Source organism: Heloderma suspectum, chromosome 13 (genome assembly GCF_057233095.1).
Source record: "Heloderma suspectum isolate Gila_16-S chromosome 13, 16-S_ref, whole genome shotgun sequence".
NCBI lineage: Eukaryota > Metazoa > Chordata > Lepidosauria > Squamata > Helodermatidae > Heloderma > Heloderma suspectum.
The window spans coordinates 22,784,874-22,802,177 of NC_139470.1; the positions used below are offsets into that span (position 1 = coordinate 22,784,874).

Genomic DNA, 17,304 nt, shown 5'->3' on the forward strand with positions numbered 1-17,304 from the left:
TCTTTGCTTTGCTAAAATTTATTAGTGTGTCAATCTTTTTGTGTGTGTGCATTGTTTTTCTTTGTTTTGTTTATTTCTTTGGGTTTTCCCTTAAATGTAAACAATGTGAGGGATGTACATCTTTAAATTTTTATGGGTATTCCAATAAAACAATTCCACATATCATAACATTTAAGGGCGCAATCCCATACATGTTTAAACAGAAAGAAGTCCTACAACTCCCAGCATTCGCCAGCCAGCCGTGCTGGATAGGGAATGGTTTTTTTCTGTTTAAACATGCATGGGATTGCTCCCTAAAATCACTTTAAGATTGCAATCCTATATACACTTACTTGGGAGTAAGTCTCATTGAATGTAATGGCACTTACCTATGAGTAAACTTGTCTAGCTTTGAACTGTGTTTTGAATTTCTTCCCTCAAACATTTCAGATGTAATACTTGTGTATTGGGACAAAATATTAACAAAAGGTTTCTTGTGTGTTGTTGTTATTATTATTAGCTTTGTTGTTTACTAAATATATGTAAAACGGGCCTGCTAAATTAGATTGCACCAAGGCATCCGAAAATTTTCTGATGCAAACAGAAAATGTCCCAGTGCAAATTACCCTATTTTGCATAGGGTAATTTGTTTTGGAGAAATTTACCCTAATTTGAATACAACATTTTCCCATAAAATTTTCCATTTCAAAATTTTCTAGAAAAGCCCACATCACATGGGCAGGTGCAAAGGGCAGAAATCCGATTGTGAGAAACGTTCCAATGGTAAGAGCAGTTCGACAGTAGTAGACACTGCCTAGGGAGGTGGTAGATTCTCCTTTGCTGGAGGTAATGAAGCAGGAAATAGACAACCATCTGTTCCAGATGTGGAACTTGCAAGATTCCTGCACTGAGAGTGGGTTGGACTGGATGATCTCTACGGAACCTTTTGATTCTAAAATTCTGTGATTCTTCGAGGTACGCTGATCCAGGCTAGGATTGCACTGGAAAGCCTCATGCAATTGGCCCCTGCCCACATGCAGATCTATCTATTTATTTATTTTAAAGATTCATACCCTGTCTGTTGATCTAGATGCTCCCTGAGGTGGCTCACAGAAGACGACACAATTCAGTGCAAAAGGATTTGCTTGTTTCAGTGGTTGGGCAGCTAAATCAAAGGAGGAGGAGGATTATATTTATATCCTGCCTTTTTTTCCCCCTCTGGCAAGGAACCCAAGGCAGTTTACATGGTCTCCCTTCTCTCAATTTTATCCTCACAACAACCCTGTGAGGTAGGTCAGGCTGAGAGTCAGCGACTGGCCCAAAGTCACCCAGGGAGCTTCATGGCTGAGTGGGGACTAGAACCCGGATCTCCCGACTCCCAGTCCAGCACTCTCACCACTGCACCACGCCGGCTCTCCACTGGAGATGCAGTGTTCAAGACTTCCACCATCTCTCTAGTGTTGCTGCCACCATGGATGATTTACTTGCTAGGATTGTGGTGTATGTATGTATGTATGTATGTATTTTATTAATTGCCCATCTGGCTGGTCACCCAGCCACTCTGGGTGACGTACAATAATAAAAACAGTTTAAAACAATAAAATTCTACATTAAAAATTTAGAACCCTGGGCAAATAGTCCCCCCGCCCCGGGTGTGAGGATGTAACTGTCACTTCGGGGTGGGGCTTGTCCTCCCATGGGTCAGATGACATGCGGTTCATCTGCTGGTGATGGGGTAGCTAAAAGGACACCAGTGGAGGCTGGTCGCTTCAATGTGAGTGGGGTGGTAAATCCGCTCTGGATTTCAGTCAGAACCATTTAGAACTCCAAAGGTCCTATCCAACTCTATCTCTCAAATGGGCTCAGCACCTTGGATAGCTCTTTTAGGGTTCTGATTGGTTCTGACTGAAACCCAGAGCTGATCCACTGCCCCACTGACATCAGAGCCATCAGCCTCCACTGGAGGACACAATCAGTGATCAAACTACTAAATTATTCAATTGAAACACATATGCTTAATCAGCTAAGCCTTTTTAATTTCCCCCTTCTCTCTTTAATGAATTCAAAGCAAGATTGACTGGAATTTACGTAGTCCTATGATTCTGTCTTCGCAAAAAAGAAGCAGAAGGAGAAACTCGCTCTGTCCAATGTATAATGAGTCACGCTCCTAAGTGCAGACTATATGCAGTTTGGGGAAACAATAAAAACAAAAACAAAACCCAATTATGAACAGGTGGCCAACTCTGACTCCAACTCGTTCCTGACATAAATGCGACCATTAGATTCTGGAGTACACAATGTGTAAACGATGCCCGTGGTTCTGAGCAGGAATGGCATTGTCTTTCTGAAGACACCAAACACCACATGTTTCTAATTGGTATAAATGCTCTATCTGTGTGTGTGTGTGTGCACGCATGTGTGTGCATGCTTGTGTGTGTGTGTGTGTGTGTGTGTGTATATATATATATATATATATATATATATATTAGGTCCAGGGCATTTCCTTTTTCTTTAAGCGATGTTTTGAGAGATGATAGCCATTCTCAGGCCTTTGACAGCACAGCTGGAAACCGTATGATCCCCCCCCCGCCCCAGAATAATCATACACAATTTACCAGTATTATGGCCTATCTGCTGCTTAAGAACATAGGAAGCTGCTTTATGCTGACTCAGGCCCTTGGTCCATCCAGCCCAGTATTTTCGGCACTGACTGGCTCTCCAGGGTTTCAGGCACGAGTTTTTTCAGCCCTACCTGGAGATGCCGGGGATCAAACCTGGGACCTCCTGCATGCAAAGCAGGTGCTCTTTCACTGAGCTATGGCCCCTCCCTTCTCTTGTGGGATGGTAAATGGTTATCTAGCTGTCACTTCGCTGCCTTTCGATACGGGAACCTCTGCTATATTCAGAGCTGTGCCAAAAGTAGGAGGAACCTTTCTCTAGGAGGTGGACGGGCCCAATGGGTGGGAGTAGTAAGTGTGCTCCCAAGCAGTAACACTGGGAACCCCTCTTATGTACATGTCATGGCAGATGCCATCTTAGAAGAAGCATTCCCTCTTGTGTGCAAAAGAAGAGGGATGCCTCTTCCAGGGTGGTGCTGCCATCCACACATTTTAAAGAAGAATTTGTATGTAATACAAATATGTAATACAAAATAGCAGCAAAACTGCTAGCTAATTAATTGGGGACACTTTTGGAGTCAATCCAAAAGCTTTAATCCATGAAGCTAACCAACAAGTCAGCTAAATGTTTCAGTCCATATTAAGAAATAATTTCCAAAGTTTTGGTGTGAGTGTCAATCATCCTGTAGCAAAAATGGCACCACCCATGTAGAAGAGGAAGGGGGGGTGTCAGCAGTCTTGGGGGAGCCCTTTTGTAGAACTTCTGAAAACTCCACAAAACTTTAGGGAATAACATACACTAAGGGTGCAATCCTCTGTATTTTTAGACAGAAGAAGACCTACAACTCTCAGCATGACCCAGCCAGCATGGCCAATGGTCAAGAATGCTGGGAGTTGTAGACCAAAACATCTGGAGGGCCACTGGTTGGGGAAAGATGCCCTGAGAAGTGGGATGAGGGTAACAGCCCGATGGGTACCGAGCATGCTCAGAAGCCACGGAATACTGACTGAATGTTCGGGAGAATGGAAAGCCAGGTAGGAGGGGGAATGAAATGAAGTAGCATAAGAACATCAGAAGAGCCCTGCTGGGTCAGACTAAGGGTCCATCCAGTCCAGCATTCTGTTCACACAGTGGCCAACCCGATGGGAAACCCACAAGCAGGGCATGAATAGCACCTTCCCGCCCATGTTGCCCAGCAAGTGGTGTACAGAAGCATACTGCCTCTGATAGCGGAGGCAGCATAGAATCATAGAATAGTAGGGTTGGAAGGGGCCTAGAAGAACATCGAGTCCAACATAGAGCAATCGGGACTAGTAGCCCTTGATGGTTTTCTTCTCCAGGAATTTATCTAACCCCCTTTTAAAACCATCCCAATTGGTGACCATCACTACACCTTGTGGAAGTGAATTCCATAGTTTAACTATGTGCTTTGTGAAGAAGAACTTCCTTTTGTCTGTCCTGAATCTCCCACCAATCAGCTTCATGGGATGACCCTGGGTTTTAGTATTATGAGAAAGGGAGAAAAAAGTCTCCCTATCCACTTTCAACACACCATGCATAATTTTGTACACCTCTGTCATGTTTCCTCTTACTCACTAAGCCAAACAGTCCCATTGTAACTTTCCTCCAAGGGGAGTTGCAACAGCCCCTTGATCATTTTAATTGCCCATTTCTTCCCCCTTTCCAGCTCTATAGGGCCTATCTAGTCCAGCATTCTGTTCACACAACCAGCTGCCGACCAGGGACCCACAAGCAGGAGATAAGCGCAACAGCACCCCACCCCCATGTTCCCCAGCAACTGGTATACATATGCATATTGCCTCTGATACTGGAGGTAGCACATAGCCATCAAGACCAGTAGCCCTTGATAGTCTTTTCCTCCAGGAATTTGTCCAACCCCCTTTTAAAGCCTTCCAAATTGGTGGCCACCACTACATCCTGTGGTAGTGAGTTCCATAGTTTAACTATGCACTGTGTGAAGAAGTCTTTCCTTTAATCTGTCCTGAATCTCCCACCAATCAGCTTCATGGGATGACCCATGAAGGTTCTAGCCTTATGAGAGAGGGAGACAAATGTCATGGAGGATGGTGTTGCTGATGGGCTGGGAACCTGAGCAGGAGCCCCTTCTACACTGCAACATTTTGTTGTTGTTCCCTTTGTTAAGAAATAATTCTGGTGCTGGTTGTGAAATGTGGCCCTTCTGCTATCCAGACGATTGTTCTGTTACAGGAGGTGGGGCGGTGGTGTTTTGAATCAAATGGTGGGCATAGCGTTAATGATGATGATGACAACGATGATGATGCCTTTGTGTATGTGTGTTTTCAGCAAGGAGTATCCGGTGGTTCCCAGGAGCACAGTCAGACAGAAAGTGGCTTCCAACCACAGCCCTTTCAGTGGAGAAGCCCGGGCTCTGTCAGCCTCTTCTAACCTCGGATCTCAGTTCCAGTGTGAAAATGGTGTCTCTAGTAGCTCCCAGGACCTGCTACCACCAGCGAACCCATACCCTGTATCCCAGGACCATGGCCAGATTTACCACTGTACCAAGAGAAAAGGTCAGATCCTTTATGCTCAACTTTTTTTCAGAGGGGGGGGGAGCATGATAGAGATTCCTCAGCATTTCCTTATTTGGTTGAGACCCCCTCCCTTCACATATTAGAGCTCTCCTCCATGCATACAGTGAACACATGGATGGCAGGCAGTGGTAAGCTTAGGATGGCTATTAGTGCATTCCCCACAAAAACGAGGACAAAAGAGGGTATGGATTTGCATAAAAAATGCATATACTTCTGTCAGGATTCCCTGTATGACCTGGACCCCCTGGGCAACTCCTAAAGGATCTCTTGCCTCCTTAAGAGTCCAACCTTCCCCTTCCCAGTAATGTGGGGTTTAGGCTGTAGACATGAGGTGACGGACACTCTAGAAACAGGGTTTTTTTCACCAGTTCACCAAAATGTTGCAGTCTTAGGGGAAGTCCACCAGGTGTGGTCAGAATCAGCTTTCTGAGATACCCCATCTCTACCACGTATGACTGGAGTCAGGGCTGGCCTTACCATTAGGCAGACTGAAGCAGTTGCCTCAGGCAGCAGTTGCTAGGAGGTGGCAGCAAGGTGTTGGAGGAGAGACCCGTGTGCCATTGTTAGGGTTCTCCTTATGAAGCAGACCCCCTGAGCAACTCCTTAAGGATCTTTTGCCTCTTTAAGAGTCCCATCTTCCTTCTTTTAAACTTCTCTTTCCCAGTAATGTGGGGTTTAGGCTGTAGACATGGGGGGACTGATAGTCTAGATACAGGGTTTAACCCCAACAGTTTACTGGTAGATGTAAAGCCAGCAAATCACAACTAAAGGTATTTACACAATAGAGGTAAGTGATACAAAAGGCATTAAGAGAAAATAAAAGTTATAAAATGCAAGTTTCTTTACCCTAGCTGTACTATTATTAGAACTTCTCCGGGCTACTTCTTCAGGCTGTGCTCTCCCCAACTCTCCTCTTACTGGCTCTCTCTCTTTATATACCCTCCTCCCTCAAAACCAAAAGGACTGTTTCAACCCTGAAGAAATGAAACGTAACTGGGGAAATGAAACTGAAACTTAACCAGGGGAATGAAATTACTCCTCTCAGAGATACCCCCTCCCAGCAAAAACCCCAGGCCTCTAATCCTGACTATCCCGCCCCCTCTTTGGGTAGGCCTCAACCTTCACAGCTACTTTATACTGGTAGATGCAAATTTATAACTACTGACTGTCATTTACGTAGAAATGCAAACCATCTCCCCATAGTGGGAAAGGCTGTGCCTAGCTGACCTGTTGTGTGCCTTTTTCTTTTGCTGTCCCTGTGTGGCTAACTGTTGATAGGTAACTTCGTGGCCTGTGCTCTGCTCTTCCTTCTTAGGACACTTTGTCTTTCAACCTAACATGGACTGGAAAGCCCTTCAAATAGAGGATGCCTTCAAAAAGAGGACTATCTTTTAAATTGAGAACTGTCTTCTCTAAAATAGCACATGGACACCTGTCCTGCTTTGTAGGTCATGCTCCACTCCTTTGCATGTAAGCTCCACCTCCTTACCTGTATCAGGTGTTTAAGCATACTGCTATACATAGAAAAGTAGAACTAAGTGTGCTTTTCCAAGGTTCCCAATTACATGGATTTCTGCCTATGCACAGAAAGTTGTATACACAGACCAGACTCAGCATTGGCACATGACACCCTCAGTCGGCTTCTGGGACCCCAGTATCCTGACCAGGCCCACCACTGATGCTTGCCTTGGGATGCCAAACTTGTCCCATTGCTTTCGATGGGGCCAAAGCATGACTTAGTCTGGATTTCACCCAACATTTTTTTAATGAAATCTTGCAGCCATACTTGGGATGTAATATAATCGTTAGCCTTTTTTTTACGGTCCCATAGGCCAATTTTAAAATGCCCATCCATTTACATGTGAGAGACATTTCAATCCTATGCATGTTTCCTGGGAAAGAAGTCCCACTGAATTCAGCGGGATTTACTCCCAAGTAAGCGCGCACAGATTTGCACTTTGCATAGCAAGAGGACTTTTGAAATTCTCCACCTTACTTGTGGATGCTGGTGGTGGGGAGGGATAATTCATGGAGTTCCTTCATGGGGAAGAAGAAATTCTCCAACACTTTCTTGGGGGTAGGACTCTCCATTAACAATGGCTATAGCTTGGGATGTTGGAGAAATCTGCAATGGAACCAAATGAGTTCAAATTTTTGTGAATCCAACCCATGGATTCTGCAGCAGACTGTTTTTTCCCCTGTCGGGCAAATTCCACAGACCTGTGGAATGTTTTTCTAACCTTTGGGAATTCTGCACAAATTTTGTCATAGAAAAGTTTACCAAAAAAAGCCCGAAAATATGCATTTTCCCCATAGGCTAAAGCATGAAAATGTGTGTGTGTGGGGGGGGGGGGGGAATTTGCGCATCATGTTAGAATTTGTGCATTGTTGTACTTGCGAATTTGCATAAATTTGGAAAGTAAAAAAAAATCCAGTTCTGTCAATAGGCAGATGACAGAACAAAAGGAGCCTGACAACCCATAAAACACAGACACAGCAGATTTTGCGCAATCTGTACATCCCTGGCTGTAGCACAGCTCTTTTCTTTTTCTTCTAAGGTTTTTTTGTTTGGTTGATTGGTTTTGTGTGTTGCAAAACCATGTTTTGGTTTTGCTGCTGTTGCATGTTGCTGCTGTTGCCTGGCCACCATTTTGCATCCTCCACAATGCCCCAGACCCAGCATCATTCTGGGGTAGGGTGGCCAAGTGTCCTACTTTTCAGGAGGCAGACTTCTATTTTCAAAAGCTGGCAGAGGATAGTCCTCCATTTCATAGAATCGTAGAACAGTAGGGCTGGAAGGGGCCAATAAGACCATCGAGTTCAACCCCCGCTCAGTACAGGAGCCCTAGTCAAAGCATCCCTGACAGATGGCTGTCCAGCTTCATCTTGAATGCCCCCATATGGGAGAGCCCACCACCTCCCTAGGTCATGGGTTCCATTGTCGTATTGCTCTAAGAACATAAGAACACAGAATCATAGAATCATAGAATAGTAAGGTTGGAAGGGGCCTATAAGACCATCAAGTCCAACCCCCTGCTCAATGCAGGAAGCCATGTCAAAGCATCCCTGACAGATGGCTGTCCAGCTTCATCTTGAATGCTCCCAGTGTGGGAGAGCCCTTGTAGGGACACATTTGAAGGTGTCCCTGTAAGGAAAACAACTGGAGGCTAAATTTTCAAGGTCCCTGGTATTGGATACCTAGGCACACTTACTTTAAACAGCCTCAGCTTGGCCCTGAGGTTGTAGGTGAAGTTCCTTTGAGGACTCAAGCTAGAATGTTCACACTCACTCCAATTCACTTAAATTCTATAAGGACTAAAACAACAACACAAGCTAAATGCATTTATCAAAGATAACAAAAGTTTAACACACTTGCACTCAGCCAAGCAAAGCCATACCTACAAATAGGGTTGCAGGAGAAATCCAAGACAAACTAAAATGAGCTCAGGTTTCTGAGAATCCAATCTGTGGAATCCACTACAGAGCAACCCCCTCAGGCCGCACAGAGTCCTGGGACTTTAGGATCTTTCTTTCTTTTTTTAACATTCCCAAAATTTACGCAAATTTATTTGTAAGAAAGTACTCAAGTTTCTGCTGGTAAATATATGCAGGGAAAAGTTGAACGGAATGGGGGACAGTACTCTAAATGTTATGTACTAAGGTAAATTATGTAAATTGTTGCAGAAACCTTTATGGAATTATTTGCATATTTTTCCACATAATGGGAAGAAATCGAATCCATCTGTGAATGGTTAATGGAACAAAAGGCTTCTGACAATCTGTGAAACACAGACAAAGTGGATTTTACACACTCCATACATCCCTACTTACAAATCCAGCAGCTGTATGCCTATCATCAACACCATACTTTATCAGCAAAGGAGATCTTCCCTCACTGGAAAAGGGAACCTTCTCACAATACAAGACCTCTGTCAAGGCCCTGTAATCAGGAGGATGAACCTCACGTCCCATTATGCTTAAGCTTAAAAATATTTTCAAAATTGGTGACCTCTTTTTTTTCTTTTTTCTTTATTAATTAATCTTTTATTGTGAATTTTTACAAAACAAACTGAAAACCTAAAAAACCTTTAAAAACCTAAAAAAAGAATGAAATAAAAATGCAAGAACTTATTCAAAATCCTCAGTTTCTAACCTTACAATATTTGAGGGGAAAAAAGGGAAGAAAAAAAAAGTTTAGACATAAACTTCAGTAAAAGCAGACCAAATATGCACATATAAGTCCATTTGCAAGTCACACCTATATACCACTCTTTCAAATGTTGCTAGTGTTGTTAAGTCTTCAGTCTTAACTGAAGACTTATCACTGCGTTATAGGCAGTGAGCTTTTATCTTTCCAGTATCATAGTATCAGTCTTTTAGCAATCAAAAGGGCACGAAAAATCCATTTACACTGACCATCTGTTCCATTCCAAGAAGCAGGTAAGTAATTTAAGAGAACATTTACATCAGTAAATATTAAAGAGCTTTCCAATACAAAATTTATCCATATAATAACTTCCTCCCAAAAGGAGGTGGCCATTGGGCATTTCCAAAATATATGAATAAAAGCACTGACTTCATTACACCTCCAAGCCTTTACTAAGCACTGACTTCATTACACTTACAAACCTTTACTAAGAAGTTATGGTGGCATCCAATAGACCTGAAACAAGAGCTTTTGCTGAATAAGGCATAACTGAAGATTCATTGAAATGTCCGATACAGATGCCAAAGCGGCACTCCATTGATTAAGCAAAATAGGACGTTCCAACTCCCTGTTCCATTCCTGCTGTAAACCACTTGTGTCATCTTTATTCATTGATAATAAATGTTTATAAACATGAATTGTAGGTCAATACATCTGATCAGCTTCAATAAGTATTTCCAATAGCAAAGAAGACTCTGAGGCAGTAAAAGCACCAGGACCAAATCTAGATACCAACAGATGTTTCAATTGCAAATACCACCATTCCATTGAAGCCCGGAGATCAAATTGATCTCACAAAATTGAAAATACCAAAAACTCATCATCAGTTTTTGGAAAATACCAAAAACTCATCATCATTTAGACCACTAATTGATTTAAAGTAAATATCATCTTATCTGTCCAGGTCCACCATAAAAACATTTTCTTGCCAATTCTTAAATCTGGATTTCCCCATAAAGTCAATTTAGCATGGGAAAATGGATCAAACTGTAACTGACATGACATTATACACCAGACTTCCCTAACTGCCAAAATGGTGGGAGGAGTTCTGTCTACCTTAATATGCCGAGAACCTCATGCCGTCCATTTAAAGAGATGCTCCAGACAAGAAGGTTCCAATACTGACCACAGAGGAAAATCTAACGGAAAAGACCAAAATTTAGTAGAGGTCAGCAAATAGGCCTGATGTTACATAGCTAGATCTGGAAATCCAAATCCACCTTCATTAATTGGGAGTTGCATCCTTTTTAAAGATAGTCTTGGTGGAGAGGAACCCACAAAGAATTTACAAAACAAAGCATTGAGTTTTTAGAAATATTTGCCAGGTGTAAGTATAGGGATCCCTCATATAACATAAATAATTTGAGGTATGGTATTCATCTTAAGTGCATTTACCCTACCCCATAAACTCAACTTTAAAGATGCCCATCTATCTATATCTCATGAAATATCAACTTATTTAAATTTAAACTAATCATTTGAGATATATCTCTCGGTATAATTATTCCCAAATAAGTAATAAACTCTGGGCACCATCAAAATTGCCAGTTGGCTAATACACTAGAGTATATCCTATGTCCAATTGGCATTATTTCTGACTTTGACCAATGAATTGAATAGCTGGACTATTCACCAAAGGTATTAATGAATGTTATCAAAGCTGGAACCAATGACTAGAGTCTCGAGATAAACAACAAAGGATCATCAGCATAAAGACTAATTTTACATTCAAATCCAAAATGGATGAATCTATGAATACTATTATTTTGACTAATAGCACATGCCAGGGGTTCCAAACATAAATTGAATATCAATGGGGAAAGTGGGCAACCTTGTCTGGTGCCCCACCCTAGTAAAAAAAAGCTGAAAATAAACTGTTGGTCAATACTCTCGCTCTTGGAGCTGAGTATAAAATTTTAATCCATTTCAGAAATTCTGATGGCACAGGGACTATCTCATGCAAAAGCTTGTCCACAAAGGTAGGCAAATTTACATCAGTAGGCAGATTTTTAATCCCAATAATACGTACATTGGATCTATGCATGAAGGCCTCCAGTTGAGAAATTCTGGCAGAGATATTTTTGAAAAGAGCTTGTGTCATAATTTTATTCATTGTGAGCCTATCTTGTAGCTCGTTAACTTTCGTCTCCATTTTTTGCCAGGAAGCATTAATTAAATCCACAGCTCCTTGCAGGGCGGTGATGGAATTTTGGATTAAATCCAACCTCTTGGCTTGCTCCGCAAATTGCAAAGATAAAGTTTTTATCAAAGTAAATAATTCCCCTATATCTTCTGTTCTCGGAGCTTTTGACAAAGGTGGTATGGGAGGAGTGGGTGGTGATGCAACCCCCTTTCTTCTTCTCGGTGTAGCCATGTTTCTCTTCAAACAAATCTTGCAGGTCCTCAAATATTCTCAAATATTGTTGATATTCTTAAACCATCCCTCAGGAGTTGTTGATATTTCTTAATCCATATATTACAATGGAACACGCCAGCCCTGTTTTCTCCTATTAAATAGGAGTTTCAGCACAGCTTTTTGCAGTGGTTAAGCTCTGGGAAGATAATGCTGGAATCCACCCCCACACACACTGCCTTGTGGGGAGCGCTTTTCTCCAAGATGTTATCCAGAATGCTGCCTTGCCCCCCTTTTAATTCCAGGGGGGAGATGAAAAGATTTTTCAACCTTTTAAAAAGCTGTCTGAGATAGCGTCCTGCAGAGACTCCGCAGGATGCTGCAAGGGTGACATTGGTTCCAAGCGGAAGTCCTCAATCCATTTCAGAAATTCTATAGGAAAACCAAAATCAGTTAATGTAGTAAAAATAAATTTCCAATGAGTTTTGTCGAAGGCCTTTACTGCATCCAAGGAAATGATGGCTGCCTGATCAGTTCTTTCAGAGTTTAAAGCAACCAGATCAACAACTAGCCTAAGAATATCAGCCCCCTGTCTGTTTTTAATAAAACCCACCTGGTCTGGTCTAACCAGTACAGCTGGTTACCTGTCATAATTTATCAGACCTGTCGTAATCTATCGGCCAAGATTTCTGTTAATATTTTGATATCTACATTAATTAATGATATAGGTCAATAGTTTGCACAATAGGTATGTTCTTTGCCTGGCTTAAGAATCACAGTAATGTAAGCATCATTTAACGATGAAGAAAGGGAGCCCACTTCAGAAACATTGTTATAGAGGCGATACAACTTCAGGGCTAAAAAGCTAGAAAATATTTCTCCCATTCATTTGGGAATCCATCCGGTCCAGGTGATTTCCTAGTATTCATTTTCATTATTGCATTCATGATTTCCTCTAAATGCAGAGGAGCTAAAAGGAGCTGTTGTTGTGAAGAATCTGAACATGGACAATGAATCTGAGAAAAAAGGTGTCTGTATCTTGCACTGATATCTTATTACCGGTAATATACAGATCAGCATAAAACTTTAAAAATTGTGAGTTTATGTCTGTAGGAGAAGTATATACTTTACTAGGGATGTCAGAGAATTCCGCCACGGATCGGGGTGAGGCCGAATGCCAGTGCATTCGGCCCCCCAAACTCTGTGGCGGAACGGCCTGCCCCCTCACCCCCCGCGGATCCCCCCCGGGACGAGACTCACCTGGGGTGGATCTTCTGGGCGGCAGCGGCTCTGGCGGCAGCTCCGGCGGCAGCTCCGGCAGCAGCAGCCGGCCTTCTGACCGGCTGCCGCTGCCACCATTTCCAGGCTTGTGTAAAAAAAAAAAAAAAAGATGTGATAGGCTACGTAAAGATTTACATAGCCTATCATGGCTAGGTTTAAAAAGAAAAAAGAAAAAAAAGACATGATAGGCTACGTAAATCTTTATATAGCCTATCATGGTTAGGTGGGTTTTTTTTTTAAAAAAAACCGCGTATGCAAATGGCCGCCGCCATTTGCGTTCCTTCTTTTTACCGTCTTAATCTACGTAAATATTTACGTAGGCTATGATGGCGAAAATAAAGGGGAATGCAAATAGCATAGCGGGCGCTATTTGCATCCCCTTTTGATTCGCCGTTTTAGCCTATGTAAAGATTTATGTAGGCTAAAACGGTGAATGAAAAAAGGACGCAAATAGCGCCCGCTACGCTATTTGCGTTCCCCTTTATTTTCGCCATCATAGTCTATGTAAATATTTACGTAGATTAAAACAGCCAAAAAGAAGGAACGCAAATGGCGGCGGCCGTAGCCGCAGCCATTTGCGTATGCATTTTTGTTTTGTTTTTACCTACCCAGAGCCCTCCGCGGCCAGAAATCCAGCTGCGGACGGCTCTGGCCTGGCCGGGCCAGGCCGGGCCTGGCCAGCTGCTCCGCGGAGCTGTCGCAGAGCACAGCCGGCCGTTCAAGGATTCCGGGGAGAGGGACGGAACGCCTCCCCCCCCCCATCAACATAATCTGCGAAAGGTAAGTCACTTTCGTACATCCCTATACTTTACCACTCTCATCTTTAATAGCTGAAATAATATTTTGATGTTGGCGCTGTTTAAGGTGATGTACAAGAATCTTACTAGGACATTCACCATTTTCCCAATATTTCTGTCGTAGACATGTCAGAGCAAATCCACCTGTTGTGAAGGGATATTATTCAAATCACACTTAGTATTCTGTAGCTCTTGATAAAGTTGTGCCGTAGGGGAAGTGGCAAACTGAGTTATGAGAGATTTCAGCTTCTTATTTAAGTGTGTCTGTTGAGTGTTTTAAAGCTTTTTTAAATAGGAAGCAGAAGAGATAATTTGGCCCCTTATAAAAGCTTTACTAGCCTCCCATTCAATGGTGCAGAAACCTGCTGTACCCTCATTAGTACTGAAATATTCTGTTAGTTCAGCTAACATCTGGGTTTTAAACTTCTCACCATTAAGAAGTGAAACATTAAAACACCAAAGACCAGGGGCCCTAGGAGTATCAGAAATTTGCAGTTCCAAACATACTGGGGTATGACCTGACACTACCAATGTATCAATCTTGAAATCTTTGATTTGACATACTGAAGTTGTAGAAATAAAAAAAAAAAATAGTCTAATCTAAAGCAATTATCGTGAACTGGTGAAATAAAAGTATAGTCTCTGTCAGCAAGATGTAAAATTCTCCAAACATCAATTAAATCATATTCCATCATATGAGCCTGTAGTGCCAGTCTCACTGCAGACTGAGTCTTGGGTGAAGGTGTACTCCTATCTAACAGAGGATCTAAGACCTTGTTAAAGTCCTCACCCACAATCAAATAATCTTAGGTAATATCAACCAGTTTAGCAAAACAATCATGAAACATAGCCGGAGAATCAATATTTGGCCCATATACATTGAGCATAACAATTAATTTACCCATATACCTTCCCACCAAGATCAAAAAACGCCCCTCAATATCAAGAATCGCTGGTTGAACTAAGGTGGAAAGCTGCCTATGGATTAAAATCTCAACCCCTCTACACCGTGTTGAAGTGTCTGTGACATAGGCCTCCCTAACCCACCCTTTTGCAACATCTGCTGATCTGCAGCCATCAAATGAGTTTCTTGTAAGAAGGCCATGTCAACATTATGCTCTTTTAACTTGCTAAGAACTCTTTCCTGTTTGTTTACATTTCACAGCCCCTTGACATTCCATGAAGTCACATTAAACTTTGAAAAAAACAAAAGCCAATTGTTTGCCCCTCCACCCAAACACATCTTTCTAGATTTACAAACAACGACTAAATTTAGTCATTGGTGAACTCCTTCTTAAAGCACATTCTAAAATGTTCAGATCTATTGTCCATATAATCTTTTAGGTCATCCTATTTCCAGAAAGTCCAACCCTTTGTCTCCAAAATCACCTCCCTCCTTGATCTAAGGTGTCCAGTCCAAGTCTGGCTTACAGTCAAAGAACCGTAAGAGGAGAGACCCTGGCAGGGGCCTTGGAGTTAGCACGTGGACAACAGACTGAGCAAAGCACATAGGCAACCTCATCGGTTTTCTCCACTGTAGCTCAGCAGCAAAGCCCCTGCTTTGCATGCAGAAGGTTACCAAGGGAGGTGGTGGGCTCTCCCACACTGGAGGCATTAAAGACGAGCCTGGACAGCCACCTGGCAGGGATGCTTTTACTTGGATTCCTGCATTGAACAGGGGGTTAGACTTGATGGTCTTACAGGCCCCTTCCAACCCTACTAGTCTATGATTATAGGATTCTGTATTCTTAGAGCAAGACAACAATGGAACCCATTCCCTAGGGAGGTGGTGGGCTCTCCCACACTGGAGGCATTCAAGACGAGGCTGGACAGCCACCTGGCAGGGATGCTTTGACTTGGATTCCTGCACTGAGCAGGGGGTTGGACTCAATAGTCTTGTAGGCCCCTTCCAACCCTCCTATTCTATGATTCCATGTCTTGTACTTCTCTTTGAATTACAGCTATTATTTCTAAATTTGCACCTCTGCATATACATTTGCATGTGCACATGCGATGCAAATTGGCATCCTCTTTTTTTGGTGATGCAATTCTTCTGGGGGGGGGGATCCTCTTTTTTGGCCACCCTGTTCTGGAATGTTGTGTGTGTAGTGGGACCAGAGAGTGGTAGAGAATATTCAGAGAAAAGTCTGGGGGGGAAAACCCTCCCCTGAGAAATTTCAGCTCAGTTCTAAACGAAGGAGAAAGAGAGAGAATTTAAGTATGGAACAGAAACGGAATGTCAGTCCAGCTCCTCAACTCTCCAGGGCTTCATGTCTTCTCAAATGTACACCCTCTTTCATTCCCAGTTCTTTCCCTTTCTGCCATTACTTCTGTTCCTCAGGCTGCTCTCCAGCAAATGGGGTTCCATATCGCCCACCATTCCAACCATTTCAGTACGCATTACTGAGGGCTGCGTAGATGAAACACAGAGAGATGTCCACAGAGTTCCATAGAAGCTGAATCCACATGCAGGAAGATAACTGGTGCCTGGGATAAAGATAGCTTATCAGGCCTGGAGGCCTCTGAAAAGGATTGAGGATTAATTCCAACGCTTAAATAGCTAATGCAAGGTTATTTGGAGGGGTGAAATTTACGGCTATTTCGAGAGACTGTACAGGCTTGTCAGACCATTTGGCTACATGGCTGGGCAGAACGGGGATGCAACAGCTGAACCAACATGAAGTTTTGAAGTTTGGTGATTCCCCCCGCCCCCTACTTTTTGACACGTCCCCAGTAAAACTTTATTTGAATGGGTACTTGTTGTTTTTAAAAAGGCAACCCAAATCTTAAGTGTAATTGGTAATCAGTCCCAGAAAATAAGGTTAGGTGTATATTCGACAAATGTAATATTATTTCTTCTTTCCTGAAAACCATATGTCTAGCAGTATCCATTACTGCCAATCATCTACAAAAAGCAGGAAAAGAATGATCACTGGTTTGTGATTTAGACCTGAAAGGCTGCCTTTTCCCATACAAGCTTGCCAGGGTATTAAGATCTTTGGGGGGAGGCCTTTGTTTCGTCACGGCCACCATCAGAGGTGTGGTTGGTGGGAACACAGGACAGAGCCTTCTTGGTGGCAGTCTGTGGAACTCCCTGCCAAAGGAGGCTAAGTTGTTTCTCTCTCTGTTGTCCTTCTGTTGGCAGGCAAAGACGTTCAAGCAGGCTTTTGGATTGAAAGCTGGTCTGTTGGGTTGGGTGCCACTTTTATTGTTGTGTTTTTAACATATTTGTTTTATGATTGCTTTGGCCACTTTTTTTTTAAGTTGCAGCTTTTATTATCATCAGCCACCATGAGCACCATTTCTAGGGGTGGACGAAAGTCACTTACCTTTTCGCGCAGCTTGTTCGCGGTGGGGGGGAGGCGCTTCGCTGCTCCCCCCGCAAAGTTCAGGCCGGAGGGGGAGGCTTCCCGCCTTGCCCAGCCGGAATTCAGGCCGGGGGGGAGGTTTCCCGCCTCGCCCGGCCGAAATTCAGGCCGGGGAGGAGGCTTCCCG

The 17,304-nt window shown here is 43.0% G+C and overlaps 1 protein-coding gene across 2 annotated transcripts in view; it reads left to right on the forward strand.

The window, feature by feature from the left end:
• TBX5 (T-box transcription factor 5) overlaps nt 1–17,304 on the forward strand; it is an 89,048-nt gene that overhangs the window by 60,207 nt on the left and 11,537 nt on the right. For both annotated transcript variants that reach the window (XM_084820298.1, XM_084820299.1), the window contains exon 7: nt 4,924–5,150. In XM_084820298.1, coding sequence (XP_084676424.1) covers nt 4,924–5,150 — 227 coding nt within the window. The remainder of the gene's footprint in view (nt 1–4,923; nt 5,151–17,304) is intronic.